Below are 22,814 nucleotides of genomic sequence, written 5' to 3'. Positions count from 1 at the left end.
CCCAGTTGTTCTCCTTCAATCTCAGTAGATCTTCTCCATGTTTGAGGTCTTCCTTTTTTGCATTTTCCTTGTGGGTTCCATATGAGAGCTTGACTGACTATGCTGGTTTTCTGAGAGTGTAGCTTAGCCATCCCCATTTTCTTTTCTTGATTTGAACGTCAAGTGGTTCTTGTCCTGCTCTGTTCCAAAGCTCCTCATTTGTGACAAAGTCTTGCCATTTGATTAGTAATAGAGAGGTAGCTGTGTTAGTTTGATCTTGCTAAACAAAAGGGAAAACTATGTAGCACTTTAAAGACTAACAAGATGGTTTAATAGGTGATGAGCTTTCGTGGGCCAGACCTACTTCCTCAGATCATATTCTGAAATAAAATTGGCATGACCATATATACCAAAGGAATACAATGAAACAAGTGAACACGTTATTATTGTCAGTTTAATAATGTGTTCACTTTTTTCATTGTATTCCTTTGGTATATATGGTCATGCTAATTCTCTTTCAGAATATGATCTGAGGAAGTGGGTCTGGCCCACGAAAGCTCATCACCTATTAAGCCATCTTGTTAGTCTTTAAAGTGCTACATAGTTTTGCCATTTGATGTGAAGGATGTACCTCAAGCATCTGTTTATGAATGTCTGCAGCTTGTGATTTGAAAACTTTTTAGTATGCCAGGTCTCGCATCCATACAAGAGTGCACTCTTCACATTTGGGTTGAAGTTTCACGGTTTCATCTTCGCAGATATTATTTGTGAGCTCCATAGGGGATGAAGAATCTTGAAGGCAGCTGTTGCTTTCCCTATCCTAGCACTGATATCCTTGTCTCTTCCTCCATCTCTGCCCATAATACTTCCCAAGTAGATGAACTGCTCCACATCTCCCAGTGTGATGAGCACAATAGTACTGATTGACTAATAACTTCGACTGGTTAATAGTTAAATCATACAGTGTTTTGAGCCACAGGAGATACATGAAAGAGCCACTTGCAGTTCTTGAGAGCCAATCTGAATATCACTGATCCACAATGTCTTGTCTCCACAGTGGCAAGTGCCAGAAACATCAGGCCACCTCCGATAACTATAGGCAGACATGGAATTATCTGGCCATAACTTAAACTTAAAGTCAATGGCTGTGTCTAGACTGGCAAGTTTTTCCGCAAAAGCAGCTTCTTTTGCGGAAAAACTTGCCAGCTGTCTACACTGGCCGCTTGAATTTCCACAAGAACACTGACGATCTCATGTAAGAAGTCAGTGCTTCTTGAGGAAATACTATGCTGCTCCCGTTCAGGCAAAAGTCCTTTTGCACAAAAGCTTTTGCGCAAAAGGGCCAGTGTAGACAGCTCAGATTTGTTTTGCGCAAAAAAGCCCCGATTGAGAAAATGGCGATCGGGGCTTTTTTGCGCAAAAGCTTATCTAGATTGGCACGGATGCTTTTCCACAAAAAGTGCTTTTGCCGAAAAGCGTCCGTGCCAATCTAGGCGCTCTTTTCCGCAAATGCTTTTAACGGAAAACTTTTCCGTTAAAAGCATTTGCGGAAAATCATGCCAGTCTAGACGTAGCCAATGGGCTTACCTATGTGCTTCAAATTAGTCCACGTCTACACAGGCGGAGAAAATCAATGCAAGATATGCAATTCCAGCTATGAGAATTGCGTAGCTGGAGTTGACGTATCTTGCATGGATTTTCCGGGGCAGCCCTACAGCAGGTGGTTGATTGGAGAGTTTTTCCTTTCAACTTCCCTTACTCCTCGCAAATGCAAGGAGTTCTGGGGTTGACAGGGACATCCTCAGCATTTGATTTAGTGGGTCCTTACCAGACCCACTAAATTGAACACCAGAAGATCAATCTCTAGAGTGCCAGTCTTCCTGCAAGTATAGATGTGACCTTAATCATATGCTTCAGTACCTTGCCAAATCAGAGCCCATGTCTGGAGTTTTTTTCAGATGGGAAGGTAAATTTCTGCTTATGCACATTTCTATTTTGAAAGAGAGTACCCATAAGAGTATAAAACAAACAGATCACAAAGGAGGAAACTGGGCAACAGAACTAGAGGTGGCCCTTGGTCCATTAACACCCATAGTAGTCTGGGGAGATGGGTTTCCATTAGTCAGTATGCTCAAATGATTCCTCAGAAATGCCGACCCTACTTTCAAAATGCTGTGAAATTAGAGGTGGACTAGAATCAAACTCTCAACTCAAAACTTTGGCTCTGGGTCTGGGGAACCTCAGTTTGGCAGATTGGGCCATCCTGAGGATGCGTTATCTGGCTTTTAAAACATAATGAACAGTGTGCTAGGAATGGTTTTGTCCAGTATCAAAAACATGTTGCTGTCTATGACTAACATGACATCATCTTCTCTAACACTGAACCTTCCAGCTCTGAGGGAAAATAGGGAGAGCAAATAGCGATCTCATACTCTAATAATAAATTTGCCATTTTTCTTTATTAAAGTAAGACATGTGAGTATTAAAAACTCATGTTACAAGGGGGAAAAGTTGCATGTTTTCTGTTGCTACTGATCTTTTTCAAGCCCTGAGCCAGAGCAAAATGGATGGAATAAAGTTAGAGAGCATTCGTCTTGTTTAATAAAATGTAAAACTACAATCCTGAAACAAGGATATTCTCTGATCCTCCATATTAATGGAAAGCTCTAAGTGAATTAGATTTCCATCCCATGGAAACTTTTGATATATGAACTTTTCTTTTTATCAAATCAGGACAAAACCCCTGCAATACCAGTATTGTTTGTGGAATAAAATGTCCTGAAAAAAAATCAGAAATGATGACATATTTCAGTTTGTCAGGTCAACTTTAAACTCTCTCTCCCTCTGGGGGTGCATTGCCTCATGGGAGCAGCAATTTGAAACTGATGATGCCAACTTCCTCTATGGACAGGGGTCCCTGGCTTAATTATATCTCCCATAATGCACATGCAGTCATGTGACTCCCATGATCCATCACACCACTCGGTAGTCTGGTCTACACTAGACCAGGCAGGTCAGCTCAAGTTACACCATATGGCTATGCAAAATGCGTAGCTGGATTCAACTTGCCTTAAGCCAAGTTGCCTCAAAGGAGGCTAAGGGGCGCTCATGCTCGTTGGCTTCCCTTACTCCTTGCAGATTGAGGAGTACCGGACACAGGATCGGACTGCCCTAAGCATTTGATTTAGGGGTCTACACTAGACCTGCTCAATTGAGTGCTAGAAGATCAACCTCCAAAGAGTTGATTTTCTCTGTAGTGTAGATATGCCCAGAACTACTTCATTGTGTGCTAGATATTCTTTAGCTAGGAAAATGGGGCTTCCGATCTTTGAATACCACTCCCGGGATGTAATAGGATACTACAGAGGGATGCAATTTAATGTTAAACTGCCTCAGAACAAAACATTTCAGGTCAGTTTAACACACTGAAATATTTCAGTTCAGGGGAAATGGGAGAAATATTTCATCTTGGCAGGACTGGCCCACAACATTTTGGCACCTGAGGCGGGGAGCTCAAATGACGTCCCCATGCCCCTTTTCTCCTGCCTGCCTGTTATGTCTCTTTTGCCCTCCTTCCTCCAACACAGCACTCCACCATCTCTGTGCATCTAGAGCAGAGAGAATACATCTGCACCAGCCGCAGACACAATCTTCTACACTCTGGGTCTTAGTGGCGCCCCCCACAGTCTGGCACCTGAGGCAGCCACCTCAGTTCACCTCATGGTAAGGCCAGCCCCAGAGAAAAATCACAACAATTTGGCACAGTCCCATCAGAAAGTCTTGATGTTGCAGAAACGTGTGTTTCCTAGAAACATCCTGGAATCTGTAACCTCGAAGCGGCGTGCTTACCCCACGGGTGCTTACCCCACAGAGATGATATCCTGAAGCCATAGTATCACACATGTACAGTCTCTGCTACAATACAGAATTATATTTGGAGTCAGTTCTTTGTTTGCTCTAAGTAGTGTAAAAGGTCCTTAAGCGGGGTCATATAGTTGCCAGGTGTCCAGTTTCAACCAAACATCTGGTTGATAAGGGACCTTTCCCAGCATGGTGAAAATGAGTGATTGAGTAAGGGGGGGGTGAGCAACCTAAGAAGGGGGGAGGGTGGAGAGAGCAGGGTGGGGCCTCACAGAACAGGAGGTGCAAGGTTTCGTGCAGTCAGAAAGGCACAATAACAACTCCCAGAGCTGTGTCAAGAGGTCTTTTGTGCAGGTTCTGGACTAGAAGTACAAAAGTCCTAAGAATTCACTAAACACTGCATGGGCCTTATTCTCATTTATGCCTCAACAAGAGCTGAGGTAAATTTTACGACCAAAACTTTTTTTCAGGAAAAAAAATCAAATTGTGCATTTCCCAAATGTTGGTTTTGCCAAATTGTTCAGGATGGGTTTGGTTGATTGTTTTTTTTTTTTTTTTTAGGGGGGTGGGGGAAGGAGGGAGAGATTCTCAGAATGGTTTGATCTGACATTCTTCTGCTCATCTACTCTGCCTGATGCATCCTTAGCCCAGTTGTCAGCTAATTTCTAAGTGCAGAATCTTTCTGGTGAACACTGAGCAGAAGGAAAAATTGGGAAAATCCTGATGCCTCTGGGGCATGCGGGCAGAAGATGAAGGACATGTGTAAGTGAGCAAAAATTCTTGACTTGACAAGCACTCCCCAACTGGAATTTATGAGAATCCAGATATAATAAAATGATATTAGCTAGCATTTGGCTGTACTCTGTGTGCAGCAATGGAATGATGGCACGGAGACGAAGCTGCCACATCACACATTCTTGGCTTTTACCACAGCTTCCCTATTGAGGAAATGAAATCTTTCATTTTGTCGGTTAAAACTATAAAATACAAAAAAAATGAGACAAAAAATCAGTAGGCTTGGAAGGACAAGAGACAATAAGGCAGCTTTGCAAGTCAGGAGTTTCGTTTTCCCCAACTAAAAAGAAGAGATGCATATAGCAAATTGCCAAGCTGTGTTTTAAAAGGTTCTCTGTGCATCTTAGGGAACATAAATATTTCAGTAAAATAAGGGAAAACTTGGTCTTGGATTTTGGGTGTGTCAAAGCCTAAAGTGCATTTATGTCTAGAATAATATGTAGAAGTATCATCTTGCTGAACAAACAATGATGCTGTAAAGAGCGGGGGTTGGCTTATGAAGGGGTCATTGCGTTTTACCAGTTCTTTTTTAGCATGGGTGGGAGTCGGCAAACTTCAGTTCCCCGCCCAGCACTGCAAATCGCTGGCATGGCAGGACATTTTAAGTACCTGGCATGTCTGCAGGCATAGAGCCCCTCAGCTCCCAAGTCGCTGCTGTTCGCCGTTCCGGATCAACAGGAGTGGCAGCCAGCACATCCCAGAGCCTGCACTGCTTCCCACAGCTCCTATTGGCTGGGAACGGTGAACGGCAGCCAATGGGAGTGGAGAAGCTCTGTGCCTGCAGGCAGTCCAGGTAAACGATACGTTCCAACATGCCATTGGCTTATGCTGACGAGCTGGGACTGAACGTTTGCCATCTACGTCAGCTTATAAATATGTCATTGTGATTTTTACCAATTTTTTTTAACTTGGGAGGGTTGGCTTATGGTCGAGTACATACAGTACCTGCTTGCAGTTGTAAATTAATAGCAGTTGCACTGAAAAAAGTGTATTTTGCCCATTGTGTCTGAGTCATATTTCCTCACTTACAAGCAAAAATAGGACAAAAATCCTGGCCCATTGAAATCAGTGGGGGGGGGGGGTTGCCATTGTCTTTAACAGGGCTAGGTTTCTATTACAGTTAACCCTGATGAAGCCAATGGGAGATTGAGTGGTAATCTATTCTGCTCTGATGCTTTCTTAACACAATTGTCTGCTCATTTCTAACTGCAGAATCATTTCTGCTGGTGGCAAAGAGGCAGGCAGAAAGAACTCCAGAGGTGTGGAAACTAGAGGTGTGGGGGTGCTGTAGCACCCCCAGGGTCCCAGCCTGCTACCTGGGGATCCCAGCTGCTGGCCTTGCATGTCGGGGCTTTGCTCCCAGCCTCAGCAGGGGGTGGGGAGCAGAACAGGAGTAAAGGGGTGTGTGTCAGCACCCCCACTCTTAAAAATGTTCCCGCGCCACTGAAGAACTCAGCCAGATTTTCAAGCTTCGGGTTGAGTGTGGCGCACCAGCAGCTAGGAAAGAAGCAAAGCAAAACAATTAGATTTGGAACCATTGAGAGAGTTTATATGTGCAACTCCCAGATGTCACTTGTACAGACCTGCTTTTCTGACAATAGCTGCAGCTTAGCTCAGCCTGGTGATGTTTTAAAACTCAAAGGTAAATGGCAACACGCAAAGAACCCAGAGAACAAAAGTGAGGAGCCCTGAAGCAGATTAATCTGAACCTGAAATATCAGCCTGGCAATGTTTCATTAACCCTTGTACAGGATTGACAGCAGAAAAGCTAACAGGAGCGAAATATGACACTGAGGCCTCTCACTGTGTCTGGACCAAGAGTTTTACAGAACTAAGACGATTAAGTCTTCCCATAAGACTGAAGCCTCAAAAAAACCAATGTTTCTTATATCCCAGGAGCTCCGAAGAGAATGTGCTTATGGGTTTCCACCTTGATTTCATGATCCTCAGCCTTTGATTTACCAAATCATTGTACAGAAGCAAAGTAGAAAGTTAAAGTCTGTGTGAAAAACTCATCCATATGCCAGGAAAGTCCAGGAATTTCTATTTTCAATGTTCCATAAGGAGAAGTGGGTTTGGGAAAGGTGGGTCCTTCAAATCTGAAAGTCCTATGAAACAGATGCATTTGTGTCTAGGTGTGGAATTTTCTCACTGGTCTTAGAGAAAATATCTCCTGGCCCCAGAAAACCAAGAGCTATCCTTCTCAGAGGAGTAGCTGTGCTAGTCTGTAACTTTAAAAAACTTCAAAAAACAGTGAGTGGTCCTCTAACACCTTAAAGACTAACTATATATAGTTAGTTGATCGGTTGACAGGGAACACCTTTGCCGACCGATCCTGTAAAACTCATTTCACGAGGCATAAGGGATCAGTCAGGAAAGGCTTTCCTTGTCGAACAATCTGCGTCTTGACTGCCGCGTTGTGCCGACGATCAGCTGAACCAGCACAGCGTGGTGGCCATTTTTATTTTAATGAAGTGGGGGATATCTAAATCCCCGCTTCATTGATTATGTTGGGTAGTCTAATTTATATGCCTCTGCTGGCAGAGGCATGTAGTCTAGACATACCCTTATAGGAGCCGGAGTAAGAAGTCCTCCAGCTTGACAGTATTTTGACACTCTTTTGAAATAACTGTCTGCAATGTAGACGCGGACTAAGTTATTTCGAAACAGCGTTAGTTATTTTGAAATAGTGTTGCAGTGTAGACATACCCTAAGGTGCTACAGAACCACTTGTTGGTTTTTACATTTTGTTAAGACTTATCCTTGTTTTCTTCCTTGTCTCTAAAAATGGCCTGGTTAATAATAGTGAAAGATAATAGTGAAATAATAGTGAAAACATCTGCAAGTGGGGTTACCTACCAGTATTTGCTCTATTTTTTTCCATGTGTGGGTGGAATAAATTTTGTTATATGCATTGATGCATGTGTGGATGAGCACCACCAGTAGAAACACATGCTGCCGGCTATGGGCTCTCTGCTAATCAGCTGGGCAGCATTTGAATCTTTCCTGGATGGCTGCCCAAGTGTTTGGCTTACAGGAAACACTGTTACCTACTACATACTAATACATGGATGTATTAACACTAGTGAACAAAGATAAGAACTGAGGCCAGGTTTACACGTATAGGGAACATCGAATCAGGATACACAACTCCGGCTATGTTAATTACATAGCTGGAGTTGACGTATCTAGTTTTGCATTTCCCTGCTATCCCTATAGTGGGAGGTTGATGGGAGCAAAAGCTCCCATCGGTTTCCCTTACTCCTCGCGGGAGTACCCAGGGCTGGCCTTACCATGAGGCGAGCTCAGGTGCCAGACTGTGGGGGGTGCCACTCGGACCCAGAGTAGAAAATTGTATCTGCTGCTGGTGCATGTATTCTCTTTGCTCTAGATGCACAGAGATGGTAGAGTGCTGTGCTGGAGGAAGGAGGGCACAAGAGACATAACAGGCAGGCAGGAGAAAAGGGGTATGGGGGAGTCATTTGAGCTCCCCGCCTCAGGTGTCAAAATGTTGTGGGCCGGCCCTGGGAGTACTGGCAGTTGGAAGGGGCACTCTCTGAGTTTGATTTAGTGAGTCTTAATTAGACTCACTAAATCAAACTCTGGAAGATCAATTATGGCAACAGTGATCTTTTGTTTAGGGTAGACATGGTCTCAGAGAAACCAGAATAATAGGGAAAAAACAGTACAAAAGTCAATAAATCTAATGGCAAATTCCCTCCTCTATAATCTAATTGAAGCCCATTTCTTTTTAAAAATTAATTGCTTATAAAATCAGAAAATAAAGAAATGTGCAAGCCCTTCATGTAGGGCCAAAGCCTATTGAAATCAGTTCCCATTGACTGATGTGAATCCTATCATGGTTTGACAGGATAGATTACAAATATTCATGTAATATAGCTGGATTAATTTTCCATGTTCAGTTAAATTCCATTTTTGTTTATATTTCTGGTTAAATATGTTTGGGATAATGATCAGATGGGGGGGGGGGGAAGAAGGTCTCTGGAATTTGATAAATCAATTTCAAAATATTTTTACTTTTATGCTACTTAAACACTTTTTGTTATTGTTGTTATATCCAATTTTTAGGGATTTCCCTTTACTTACTTAAATAATCACTTGATTATGTTTCCACTCCTAAGTGACTTTATGGCCATATTCGCTAGGGTTCATCTACACAGCAGCATTATTTCAGAATAATGGCCGTTATTCTGAAATAACTATGCAAGCATCTACACAGCAGTTCCATTATTCAGTATTTGGTCCTGCCATGGGGTCAAGGGACTGGACTCGATGACCTCTCGAGGTCCCTTCCAGTCCTAGTATTCTATGATTCTATGATTATTTCAAAATAAAATTGGAATAATGGATGGCTTATTCTGGGTTCTGTAAGCCTCATTTCACAAGGAATAATGCCTCTTCTGAAATTGCTATTTCGAAATATCACTCCACTGCTACTATTTCAAAATAGCTCCTCCCCAGAGCCATTCCAAGTAATTACTTCCTAGTGCTTCCTGGGGCTCTAAATCAAGGTAGGAGAGTCTGCCTCGGACTAATTTCAAGGCTTTCCTGTAGTGTAGACCCACTATTTTGAAATAAGCTATTTCAGAGTATTTCTTCTGGAATAGCTTATTCTCAAATTACCCTGCTGTGTAGACGTACCCCTACAGATGTATTTCCACCTCAGATTCATAGTCATTTATTTTCTAGCATTGTCATTCCTGGGGGGCATATTCTGGTGATCTTTGAGGGGGTATAGGCCACAGATCTAAGTGTGCAATCACAGACTGATCTACTAGGTCTTAGTGAGATAATGACTGGTACAAAAATAATAGAACAAATATTAACCAAAGGTAATATACAGCTCTCACAACTCAGCTGGTCACAATACACCAGACACTAAACAAAAGAGTGGTTAGGTTTATGACCCTCTGTAGGGTATAAAATTTTATAATTGTTCCACTATCCTCTTGCTGAAGAATGTTCCAAAATATCGAGTTTACAACCCATGAGTTTTGTAACAGCAGCGGAAGGAATTATGACAGAGAGTTTCAAAGATACCAATGGGATTGGTTGCCCCATTAAATTTAATGGGAATAGGTCATCCAACTCTCTGGAAGGGGTTTCCAGAATTTCAGCCTACAACGTTTCCTCTCAACTTGCTCCAAAATTTTCTAGGAATTTGAACACTGTGAGCTCTTGAAACAAGGAAAATGGTGACAACGTCTCAGTACACCTTTGAGAAAACATTCATAGAGTCCAAGGTGAAAGGGAACCATTGTGATCATCTGGTTGGACTACTCTTTGCATCACATAAGCTAGAGAACTTCCTCCTACATGAGCTACAACTTCCAAATTTCCTTGTAGAAATCAGCATATATGGCACTTTGTTTGGCATGTACTGGCCAGGGGTGGATGAAGAGATTGTGTGGTACCTTTTAGCAGATTTTTCAGAACATTGGAAACATTTTGGGAGCTGTGGAAATAAATATCAACAGAAAAAAATTCATAAAAAGGTCATGTGACTGGGAGATAGACAAATGCTATTACCCCCATTTCACAGATGGGGACTTGTGGCACAAGAAAGAATTAGTGAGTTGCCTGAGATCACACAGGAAGTCTGTGGTGCAGCAGGAAACAGATCCAGGTCTCTTTGGCCCTAGGTGAGAGTCTTCACCTCTGTCTCTGACAGCCACACTCCCCCTTAGGTACATTTACATCACATTTTAGCATCCTTCCGTCACTCTCCTGGAATCCCTTTACATCACAATTATCACCGTGGTATCTCCTTAATATCACTGTGCTTACCATGCTTAGTAATATACTAGTGTGTCTATATAATCACGATTTTATCCCTGTTACTGTCACAGGGAGAGAAGCATAAATGCTCAGTGGGAAACTGAGAATGTAGGGATTGATGAGGTTGGCAAGGTAATATATTTTATTGGACCCACTTCCTTTGGTCACAGAAACAAGCTTTCAAGCTACACAGAGCTTTTTTTTCTGATCTGGTTTTGTTGTGCTGCCCAGTCACCCAGTTGTGTGAGATCCCTTTGTAACACTTCTCAGCCTGCTTTGGAGCACTTTTGTACCTTCTGCAAACTTTGTCGGTTCCCTGGTCACCCCTTTTTTCCTCCAGATCATTTATGAATGGGTTGAACAGCATTGGTCCCTGTACAGATCTTGGGGGCACACTGCAATTTACCTCTTATCATTCCAAAGACTGATCATTTATTCTTCCTCTTTGTTTCCTATTGTTTAACTAATTAGGGTACATCTAGACTACGGTGTATTTTTGAAAGAGGTGTATCTTCTTCTGATCTCACGTTTGAAAGCGGGTCTTTCAAAAGTGAAAGTAGTCCGGATGCATTTTTTTTGGAAACCCCCCTTTTTCGAAAAACCACTCTTCCTTAAAAAATGAGATTTACGCAGTTTTTCAAAAAGGGGAGGGGTCCAAAAAAACTGCGTCCAGACTACTTTTACTTTTGAAAGACCCGCTTTCGAAAGTGAGATCAGAAGAAGATACAGAATTTGCATATCCTCTTTCAAAAATACACCACAGTGTAGATATAGCCTTCCTAAGTCATGAGAGGACCTGCTGTCTTATCCCATGACTGCTTACTTTACTTATGAGCCTTTGTCAAGGATCCTTGGTGAAGGCTGTGTGAAAGTCCAAGTACACTGAACCACATGCTTGTTGAGCAATTCAGAGAATTCTTATGGGTTGGTAAAACATGATTTCTCTTTACAAAGGCTGTTTATTCATCTGTCTACTCGTTCTGTTCTGTACCACAGTTTCAGTCAGTTTGCCTAGTACAGGCAGTCCCCGGGTTACGTACAAGATAGGGACTGTAGGTTTGTTCTTAAGCTGAATTTGTATGTAAGTGGGAACTGGTACATATTGTAGGGGAAACTCTAGCCAAACATTTCTCCAGAGCTCAGTTTTATTCTCCCACACCTCACTTCCCTCAGGGTATGTCTACACTACCCCGCTAGTTCGAACTAGCGGGGTAATGTATGCATACCGAACTTGCTAATGAAGCCCGGGATTTGAATTTCCTGGGCTTCATTAGCATAAAGCCGGCTCCGCCATTTTTAAAAGCCGGCTAGTGCGAACCCCGTGCCGCACGGCTACACGCGGCACGGGCTAGATAGTTCGAACTACGTAGTTATTCTGAACTATCTGTACGCCTCGTGGAACATACTACTCAGTGAGTAAAGGTGTCAGAATTTGTGTGTCTGAAATTTTGAAGTGTCAAAAAATATCGGATCTTTCTTGAAATTTCAAAACAAACCTTGAGAACTTAGTGAAAGTACTCTTCTAGCTGGTGTAGGAGCATTATTGAGCTCTGAAGAATCTTATTATTACTTTGAATGATAAAGTTACTGTGCTTTTGTTCATAAGTCTTCTGTAAGTAACAATGAATACCTAGTAGCAGTGAGGATCCAGATGAGTGACATTGGAAAGACTTTTAAGGGCAATATGAGATAGTGGAAAGTGACTTTGACTGTTCTGAGTGCTGTCTTAATGGATTTAAGAACAAATTAGCGACTAATAGTAGTAGATATGAATCTTTTTTGGACTAGAAGAAAATGTTCCATAATGAAACATGTGGTTTCACTTTGAAGCACATTTTGTAAATTGTCACCAATAAAGTTAAGAAGCTTTTGTTACTCGGTGATTTCACTCAGGAAGCAAAACTTTTAACTGGGCTTTTACTGTTTTTGCCAAAAAAGTCATCGCTTCAGTGTACAGGCGGCTCCCGACTTGCAACGCAATTGGTTCCTGGGGAAGTGTCGCAAGTCGGGGGCATCGTAACTGGAACCTGCATTTACGATAGGCACCATGCGCCGTCATAAATGTGGGCCGAGGGTGTAAGTAGGGGGTTTTTGGCCCCTTCCTTACTTACAAAAATCATCATAAGTGCAGAGTGTTGCAATGTGGGCCATCATAACACAGGAGTTTCCTATAATAGACATAGTTTTCCTGGCCACATTGACTACATGTTTTTAGCAGTACCCTTTGAGCCACTCTTTGAATAGTAAAGATTTGATCTTTCCCCAATTGAACCATCACTCAAAACTCAAATCTAACAACTTTTCCTGAAGTTATGAACAGTTTCCATTTGTTGTATTATTTTGTATGCTTTGTTTTGAGTACCTTAGCATTCTCAGGAGTGGGAGAATGTTGTATTGTGTTTCTAACTTCACCATAAGCAAGAATTGTGGAATTATGGAAAAATGGGAAGCGACTGTCTAGGAAGGAGTACTGCAGAAAGAAATCTAGGGGTCATAGTGAACCACGAGTGAAATATGAGAACAGGGAGAAAAATTGTTCTCCTTGGCTTCTGAGGATAGGACAAGAAGCAATGGGCTTAAATTGCAGCAAGGGAGGTTTAGGTTGGACATTAGGAAAAACTTCCTAACTGTCAGGGTAGTTAAACACTGGAATAAATTGCCTAGGGAGGTTCTGGAATCTCCATCACTGGAGATATTCAAGGGCAGGTTAGACAGATACCTGTCAGGGATGGTCTAGAAGATGCTTGCCTCTGCCGTGAGGGTAGGGGACTGGACCTGATGATCTCTCAAAGTTCTCTCCAGTTCTAGTGTTCCATGATTCTATGATTATTGAAAGTTTAGCAAAACAAAAACACACAGCAGCAACAACAACAACAACCCACATTTCTCATTGCAGTGCCACCCAAAGCGTACAGGTACAAGGTGGTAAAGGGACTCAACTGCTCTGGGTTCAGGTCCCACCACAGGAATAGACTTCTTGGATGATGTTGCTCGCCCTAGGCATAAAATGGAGCTCACAAATAATCATACTGAAAGCAGGTCTTCCACATCCCCATCCTAAGTCCTGGATCATCCTTCCTCAAACGTAATAGGGTTTGGCTGCCCACATGCAATTACCATGTTTTCTTATCAAAGTGGAGGAAAGGAGAGAAATAGAGCCTATATACCGCTTGACTTCAACGAAGGTAACCACTTGTTAGCAACAGCGTTTTTTTCCCTCCGAAAGAACACAGCCGTACCATATAAGCCACAGACCACAGTAGGTGGTGATACAAAATCAATTGGAAGATCATTAGTGTATGGTGGCATAGCAGGTTGAGCACTCAGTGCGACGCCTCCTGCTGGTCTAGCCAGGAATGAGTTCTTCCAGCCCTGGGGTGCCCCCTGTGGACTGGTGGCTCCTCCTTAATTATTTGTCTTCTGCCCCGTGTCCCTCCCAGCCCATGGGCCTTTCCTCACAGCATAGTCCCACAGTAGTGCCCCGACACTCTGGGGACCTCCCCTCCCAGGAACCCCAACCCCTATTCCTCAGTGACCCCACTGCCAGTCGTCATCTAGCCTCTGCTTCAGTGGCAAACTGCATCTGAAATGGCCACTCCTCATTGGCTAGGGGGTGTGGACCTGGAGCCTTCTGCCCTGGCTGCCTCCCTGCAGCCCCTAGCACCCTCAGGCCCCTGTATCACATCTGCAGCCTGGGGGTTGGGTCAGGCGAGAGCCCCACAGCTCTGTCTGCCTGTCCCCAGCACTGCTCTGTCTCAAGGACCCTCTGTAGCTTCCCAGGCAGCCAAGTCCATCCTGCTGTGCATGTGTGCTTCAGCTTAGCATCCCCTCTTTATACTGCCCCATCTGGGCCCTGAGGCTATGTCTAGACTGCAAGCCTCTTTTGAAAGAGACTTTTGAAAAAGGCTCTTTCGAAAAAGAGCAGCTAGACTATAAGCAGTTCTTTTGAAAAAGCAAACCGCTTTTTCGAAAGAGAGCACCGAAGCAGTCTGGATGCTCTCTTTTGAAAAAGCACAGTTTGCATTACATAGCGCCTTTTTCCGAAAGAGCACGTCTTCCTCGTAAAACAAGGTTTTCCGTGGTCAAAAAAACTGTCGATTTATTTTCGAAAGAACGCAGCTGCAGTCTAGATGCAGGCAAAGATTTTTAGAAAAAAGGCCACTTTTTTTCGAAAAATCCCTGTAGTCTAGACACACCCTAATTGGCTGCTACCTGCCTCAGTTGCTTGTGCACAGTCTCAGCCCTCTCCCAGGGCTGGGTTTAACCCTTACTTTACCTGGGGCAGGCAACCATCATGCTGTAGGATGCGGGGTGGGATGGGGGGAGTGTGCAAGATGCAAGAAGGAATGGAATTATGGTTCAGCTATTTCCCTTTGCTCTTTAACTCATCTTATTTAAAGATGCATCAATCCCCAGGCCAAAAGGGACTAATCTGATTATCTGTCTAACACCTTCCCCCAAATAATTCCTAGAGCAGGTTTTCTAGGAAAACATCTCATCTTGATTTTAAAATTGACAGTGGCAGAGAATCCACCTCAGCCCTTGGTAAGTTGTTCCAATGATTAATTATGCTCACTGTTAAAAATGTCCACACTATGCCCAGTCTGAATTCAGATTCCACCCCAGAACAACATACATGCATGGAGGACAGGCCCATCGGTGGCTACTAGCCAGGATGGGCAGGGCTGATGACCTTAGCCTCAGTTTGCCAGAAGCTGGAAACGTACGATGAAATGGCTCATGTGATGATTGCCTTTTCTGTTCATTCCCTCTGGGGTATCAGGCATTGGTCACTTTTGGAAGACAGGATCCTGGGCTAGATGGACCTATGGTCTGACCCCATATGGCCATTCTTATGTTCTTATGTCAAGCTTTTCCTGACATTGGAACACATCATAGTTTTTCCTGCTAGATTGAAGGTCTAATTACTGGGAAATTTCTGAAGGAAAAAATGTTTCATCCAAAAATTCCCAGCCTGCTATAGGAAAAGCGTTTCTCCTCCTCGTCTACATTAACAATGGCAGGGAGCATTCAAGCCCTGGTGGTTTAGCTCAGGGGTTTCCAAACTTTTTTCAAAGAGGGCCAGATTTGATGAAGTGAACATGCATGAGGGCCGACCATTTTGCCTGACATTCTTTGAACCATTAAAATTAAATGCAAATTAACTATTTTATGCAAAGTTTATTGCAAACGGCATACTTTTCATTTCGTCACATGGATGACAAATCTAAACAGGTGTTAAATCACTCTGCCTTTCATATCTGAAGGCCAGATGAAAAAAAAAATCCAGGAAGCTGAAATATATGTCAGGAACATTGTAAAGTACATTACATATTATTGGTAATAAAGGTTGTCTGTCAACTTTTAAGTTCAAAAAATATGAACAGGAACATAACACCAAGTATATATGTTGTGTCCAAATATATTTATAACTGATTTAGACCAACTGACATTAACTGAGATTTTACAATGTATTCATCTCAATACATATGGATTCGTTGGGGGCCATAAAATATAGATATTGCCAAATTACCTGGGGGGCCGTATTAAACCGGACGACGGGCCGCAATTGGCCCGCGGGCCGGACTTTGGACATGCCTGGTTTAGCTGAAGCGCATGCCTATCAGGAGGTTTTTGCTTAGGTCACTCATTGACACGTTGCATTTATGTGTGTTTTGCAGCTCTCAGACAAAGAACACAAGCCCTTCTTCAGTGGGGTTCTCAGGAACAGCGGCATCTGCGGTCCATATTTTTGAGCACGCACCGCTGTCTTCTCCCTCTTCGATGCCTCTTCAGTCCGATGAAGAAGACAATCTTCCGCCTCATCTCCTGTTGCCAGATAGCATCAGCCAGCTGGAAGAGTTCGGCCGCCAGAAGAAATGGCACAAGAAACAACACAAACGCCATCGCCAAAGGCAGTTCAATGACCTGTGGGTCCGAATAGAAGACAGGTGAGTCATGGCTGTCACCCCAGCATTTTTTGGCTCCTCATAGTCTGTTTTACAGGTATTGACCCCCATCGATTGGCTGAAGTAACAATCCATGAGTCATGAAGGGAATCTAGGGGTAAGGCCTGAGCGCTCGGAAGTGTGATGGTATTTTTCAGGAATGGGGGTGGGGATATCGGAATTGGGATGAAGGCTAAGATGCAATAGATACATTGGATCAAAACCAGAAAGGAAAAGAGAAACGTTGGCTGGGTGGTGTTTAAATTAAGGGTAACAGGCGGGCTAACAAACCAAAGGGAATGAAACAAACATGATTTGGAACTGGCTACCTATCTATCAGTATAGCTCTCCATCTTAGGTTACGTCCTAGTACCCATCACAATGTCTTCCATCTAAAATTGTTAGCAATAGCATGGAGTCTCTAGTACTTCTCCAGTGTTGGGGTGAAAACTGTGCTGGGGGTATTCCTTTTTTGTTGCGTATTGTGTAAGGCAAGGGTGGCCAACCTGTGGTGCCAGAGCCACATACAGCTCTTCAGATGTTATGAGGCTCCTTGCATAGGTACCAAATCCGGGGCTGGAGCTACAGGTGCCAACTTTCCACTGGGCCAGAGGGTGCTCCCTATTCAACTCTGCCCTGCCACTTCCTATCCTCTCCACTGAGTCTGTCATACCCATGCTTCCCCCCTCCAGTGTCTCCAACTGAGAGAGAGCTGATCCCAGTGGGCAGCAGGAAAAGGAGAAGAAGGCATTGACCAGTGAGGCTGCCAGCGGGTGGGATGTGCTGATAGGGGTGATGAGAAGATGATCAGGGCTGGTGACATAGAACTGTTGCTCTTTGGCAATGTACATTGGTAAATTCTGGCTCCTTCTCAGGTTTAGGTTGGCCACCCTGGTGTAGGGTTTGTCAAATTATTTTATTCTGTGATTGGTTGATATACTCATGACACTAGTTTTATGTCCCATTTTGGGTGGGAGTATGGACAGACGGGGGTGTCATTGTTGTGAGTGCTGTGATGGCGGAAAGGCTTTTTTTGGAGATGGAGGCTTCGCAATGTCTCTTAAAGAGAGATGGAGTCTGGATTCTCTGGGAAGGTTGTTCAATGGAGGGAACCGCTTTCTTCCCAGCTTCCATGTACCCAGCCCTGGGTTTTGTGATCTGAGTTATCTCCAAGGAGGGCAACCCCTTTGATTTCCATTTGAAGAGTCCCAAGTCCACCAGTGTCCTTGCATTCCATAGGACAATCTATCCAGGCTCAACTGAGAATCATAGAACACTAGAACAGAAGGGACCTCGAGAGGTCATCAAGTCCAGGTCCCTGCCCTCGTGGCAGGACCCAGTATCATTTAGACCATTCCTGATAGATGTCACATGGGACAAAATGGTATGTTAAAGGGTCAGATTTGGCTGGGGCACGGGTGTTATCCACACTCCCTGAATGATCTACGTATTCAGCTTAAAGAGCAGGACACCTGCTATATTGTGTAGCTCTGAGTTCAAATAGCTGGATGGAATGGGATGTTTGTTTTTGTATTACAAGTATTGCCTCCAAAAATGGTTTGGAGAAGGATGGCTCCCCAGCTTCGAGTTACAGCAATGTTTCACTCCCCCTACAGGATCTCTTCTCAGTCCCAACCTTTTTACTCCTTTCCATTCAGTGACAATTGACGAGATGGTAAAAGATCACAGTCTACTGGCTCACAGAGCCTATGATGAACAAGTTTTAGCATGACCTTGGCTTTACGGCAGTGTTTCTAAGGAGGTCGATGTGGGGTTCAGTGGGAGACCAAGGACCTAAAATGAAGCAGGGGAACAAAATCTGCTTTAGTGCTTTCCGATTTTATTTTATTTTGCTGATCCAATTCTAAAGCGACTTCAGTTAAAAACAAATTACAAACTGTTAATCCAAAACCAGAGGCTCATGGGAAGCATTGGTTTCCTAATAAAATGGATAGGCTATTGACATTTATAAAACAGCTGCTGCATTTTGTGCAGTTGGCAGTTCTGTTTCATCAACATCAGTTGCATTTTGGGGCTGGCACTATGCATTGGACAGAGTATTATTTTTTAAATGGTTCCATTCCATTCCAAGTTATTAGAGTCTGTAGACCTATTATTCCCTGAAAGGATGGAAGAGAATAATTCTTAGGCTGACTTGAATGGGATAGATTCACAGCTGAGCTTTGTGGATTTTACACCATCTCGGACTCTGGACCAATATACCAAGAATGCTGGTCCAAATCATGGCTGTTTACTAGCTTCTTTTTTATCCAGTTGTCACACACTGGAAATGTGGGAAGAGGAAAAAGGGCATAAACCTGAGATAAGTTTGGGGGAATCTGTGTCTTTTTAATGATTTCACATGAAAACCATGTAAAACGCAGTCGATTTCAAGCCAAAGCCTTCAAAATTCAATATTTTCAGTTGAGTTTCAACCTGAAAAGTCAAAGCCAAATGTGTAGGTGGGGGAGCAAGTATGCACATTTAAACCAGATTAAAGGTACTTGCTTGAACCCCACTGAACTATGAAGTCATTGTTTTTCGGAGCTCTTTTCCAAAGCTTTACTGACTATGGATTAGAGGACTTTATGAGCCATGAGTTGCAGGGCTTTTATGGACTGTGGCTTACAAGTCCATCTCCTACACTTCCATGGAAATCTTAGGGTGTTTTTTTAAGCTTCCAATACAGAAACAAAGGAAATGAACAAATGAGAACAATGTTATAGGAACATCAAAGGTTTGATTTCAACCTATAAAAGTCAGGAAATCCATAATTAATGGTTCCACTAAGGCCTTAACTCATATAGTTTTTCTAGTCTGCTCTAGGGTTATAACCACCATATGAAATAGTCTAATAAAAATGAGTCATCATTTAATCTCATACATTATTATTATTTATTTTAGAGGTTGTCTCTCTCCTTTTCTTCTATCCTGAGAGCTGGGACCAGCTGTCACACATAAACTGATATTCTCTAGATTTGTTTAATGTCCTGGTGTTTTGCTGGAAGGTTTCTAGATCTGGAATTCACCTTTTTCTGTTTCTCTGACAAAGCCAAGATGTATGCAAAACCAAACTATTTCATATGGGGGTACAATTTTCTTTCCACAACATTTTTAAAGGGAACAATTTCATTCAAAAATTTGTCGGGGCCAAATGTGATTATTGTTATTTTAAAACAATCCCCCCTCACCCCCCACGCTTAACATTACATTTTCCCTTTCTAACTCCAGTGTTAGTTGCCAAAAATCAAAGGAAATGAATTGAGATTTGTAATTAGAAATGTGGTTTTCATTTCAATTTGTAGACATCTTTGTTTTCTTTTAAATGTGTTTCCCTGCATGGAATATTTTGATTTCCATAAAACTACATTTTTGATGGAAAAAAAATATTGATCGGTTCATCTACTTGAGCAAAAGTGGCTTTTTTGGGGTGGGGAGGGAGCACGGATAGATTGTATTGAAAGGGTCATGGCTTCTGTCAGATGGGGAGAGTTTTACTCTTCTGTTGACACTATTAGCTCAGTTTCCTCTTCTTCTACCCCCTCCAGTGCAACAGGGAGCCGACACTGGTACTCTAGACCCCCTCCCTCTCCCACCTTTGTGAGGTTGGAGCCCCAGTGCTGGCTTCCCAATACAGGAGAAGGGAGAAGCCCCAAGTCTCACAGGCCAGATCTGATTGACAGGATAAGCTAGCGAGGGGAATGGCAGCACAGGGAAGCACAACCTGGAGGCTTTCCCCTCTGCTTCCATTGGCCAGAATCATGGCCAATGAGAGGAGTGGGAGGTGGTGTCTGAGACACAGAAGGGGATAAGCATCCCCCATTCCCTAATGCCCAGACCCTGTGTCCTCATCCTTCTCATGCACTCCCCCGATGAGACTCCGCACCATCATCCCCTCCAGCACCCATTTTGTCTTCATGGGTGGTTGGCTGGTGGTCCACGGAAAGGTTTGTTCTGGCCCCCCAGCCAGCAAGTTTGAGAACCGCTGTTCTAGGGGCAGAGAGGTTGGTAAATGTCTGACTGATTCAAGAGTTGTGATAGCTTGGAAGAAGGCAGCGAGTCTGGGGAAAGGGACAAATAAGAGGAGTAGGAGGACAGACTGGATAGAGCAGAATGAGAGTCGGGGGCAAATCAGTGATTTACAGCTGCGTCAAGCTTGGGGTAAGCGCTGTTCGTGGGGTGGAGTTATGGAGCACACAGGGCTGGATTAAGCCATGGGTTAGTCGGGTAGCTGCCCGGGGCGCCAACCTGTGTGGAGGGACTGAACGCGCACCTTTATAGCTGCCATCAGGTGTCACACGCCCGGCTCCTGGATCGCGGGCTGCAGCAGCTCCCAGTGGCCATCCTGCAGTGGCTGCCTGGGGCAGGGGCCGTGTTAACCTCCACAGTGCCAGCCAGCAGCGCCCTTCCCCCCACGGCCACAGGGCCCTGCATGGCCAGACTCTGCCTGCCCCGGGCGGCCCTCGGCTCCACGCCAGCGGCAGTAGCCGGGCTGGGCCGAGCCAGGCACATGTGGCCTGCCGCCGCCTACTCTGCGCACCCTCCCCCACGCGCTGTGCAGGGGTGGGGCTGCGCATGCTCCCTCTCCCACACACCGGCGGGGCCGTGGATGTGCCCTCCCTCACATGCCGGGCGGAGGCGGGGCCATGCATGCACCATCCCCCACACGCTGGTGCAGGGGCGGAGCCATGCATGTGCCCTCCCCCAACCCAGAGCGCAAGTAACCTGTGCGCCGGGGCGCTGGAATGGCTCGGTCTGGCCCCGGGAGCACATTGAAGGTGAGTAGAAGCTTCAGCAAAATGCAGGATGAAGAATAGGAGAAAATGCATAAAAGTTCAAGGAGGAAGGAGAGTTGGTCAGAAAGGAGGAAAAGGACTGTGTCCTTCTGATGGAGCCCTGGATCTGCAGGTCTGTTATTGGCTGAAAATGAAATAAAATCTCCCTGGAAACAGGAATGGTGTTTCCTTGATATCCCATTGGTTTGTAGCATAACAAACAGCCGTCTCTTTTCCATGGGGCAGCTATTTCAGCCTAAAAAAAATTAACCCGGTGATGAATGAAGAGTGACAACATGCTGTAAACCACCCTAATCATGCCCGTATACACTGAACCTTATCAGCCAGGCTGGAATTTCAGCTAGTTAGTCTGTTATCCTTTCCTTTGAGACAATGTTGTGAAGGAAAACAGAATGCTGTCAGTTCGTACAAACTTTTAATTCTGCTTAACTGCGCCTGAAAGGTAAATTTCAGTAAATGAACCCAAATTGTTTCCTTTTCACAACACGCCGGGCTGAAATATGGTACTTAGTCTCATTAAAGAGAAGGCGGCTTTTCTTTTTTAGGAGAGCCAGCCACTTTTGAAGTGTAACAGGTAAATTGTGGTCAGATGACTTTCTTCCATTTGGTGGGTTGGAGACTGAAAGTCCATAACTGAGATTTTATTTGTTTAAAATATTCCTTGCGTCTCTCTGTTTAGTATAGTGAATGCTAACGGGGCTGCATAGCCACTGATGAACAACATGGGCTCAATTCTCTGTTCAATACAGGAAATGGAGCGGGAGGTGCTTGATACAGGAAATGGAGGAGGAGGGTGGCTCTCTGGTTTGTGTTCCCCTTGTTGTCAGATTGGGTAGAGCCCTGTCTAGACTCCGGCATTAGTTAGGGAGTAGTCTTGGGACCAGTTACCTAGGAGGCCACAGAGCCACCAGGGACAGAGAGACTTAAGCAAGGTGTGTCAGGATCTCAACATAGGCAGTCGGGACGTGGGTCAGAGCTAGGGCAAACAGAGGCTGGGAGTAGCAGAGGTGTGCATCGTCAGGTTCCAGACCAGGGCCAATGCCAAGGATCAGAGTCCAAGTGAGATTTCATGCTCTGAGTCACAAGGTGAAGTCCAAATCGAGCTGAGGTCAAAGCCAGGTGTTGCGGAACAAGGAATGTTCACGGTCGCTACAGAGAATCCGCATTGTTGCCTAGACTCTTCCTGTAATACCGCATAGGTTTATATGGGGGGGAAGCCAATCAGAAGCCATAGGACTGGTGTCTGTCAGAGTCTTTGAGGCGGGACTTCTGCTGGTCTGTGTCCACGGCTGGTCATGGGCAGCAGAGCACAAGCCGATTACAGCATGAGGATGCCAGCTTCCTTGCAGCTCTGTGCTAGACCCACAAGGCTGTACAATGCTTGTCTTTCCAAACCCTGGCTCCTTCAGTCCACCTACACTAGAGAGCTGCAAGATGGGAAAGCAGAGCTGCTACTTGTCCTGCACCACCTGGAAATTCCCTCTGTGCTCAGAGAATTCTCTGGTGGCCATATCCACCCCTTTGTTATCCTCTTTGCACCTCCAGAGAATCATAAATGACGTGATCCTATATCTCACCGCAGTATGTAACCTAAAGAAGTTACTGGAATTTGTCTCCACTTCCAGGTTAATTGCTA

General features: G+C 44.2%; 1 protein-coding gene across 1 annotated transcript in view; it reads left to right on the top strand.

Annotated features, from left to right (window-relative positions):
- The window catches only part of TRABD2B (TraB domain containing 2B), a 540,364-nt gene that overhangs the window by 476,858 nt on the left and 40,692 nt on the right, over nt 1-22,814 (top strand). Inside the window, exon 6 of the mRNA XM_006126436.4 lies at nt 16,116-16,385. Within this exon, the coding sequence (XP_006126498.2) occupies nt 16,116-16,385 (270 nt within the window). The remainder of the gene's footprint in view (nt 1-16,115; nt 16,386-22,814) is intronic.

The sequence above is a fragment of the Pelodiscus sinensis genome, chromosome 9 (genome assembly GCF_052426305.1).
Source record: "Pelodiscus sinensis isolate ZL-2025 chromosome 9, ASM5242630v1, whole genome shotgun sequence".
Classification (NCBI taxonomy): domain Eukaryota; kingdom Metazoa; phylum Chordata; order Testudines; family Trionychidae; genus Pelodiscus; species Pelodiscus sinensis.
Note: the sequence above shows the minus strand (reverse complement) of the source record. Positions and strands in the feature narration are given on the sequence as shown.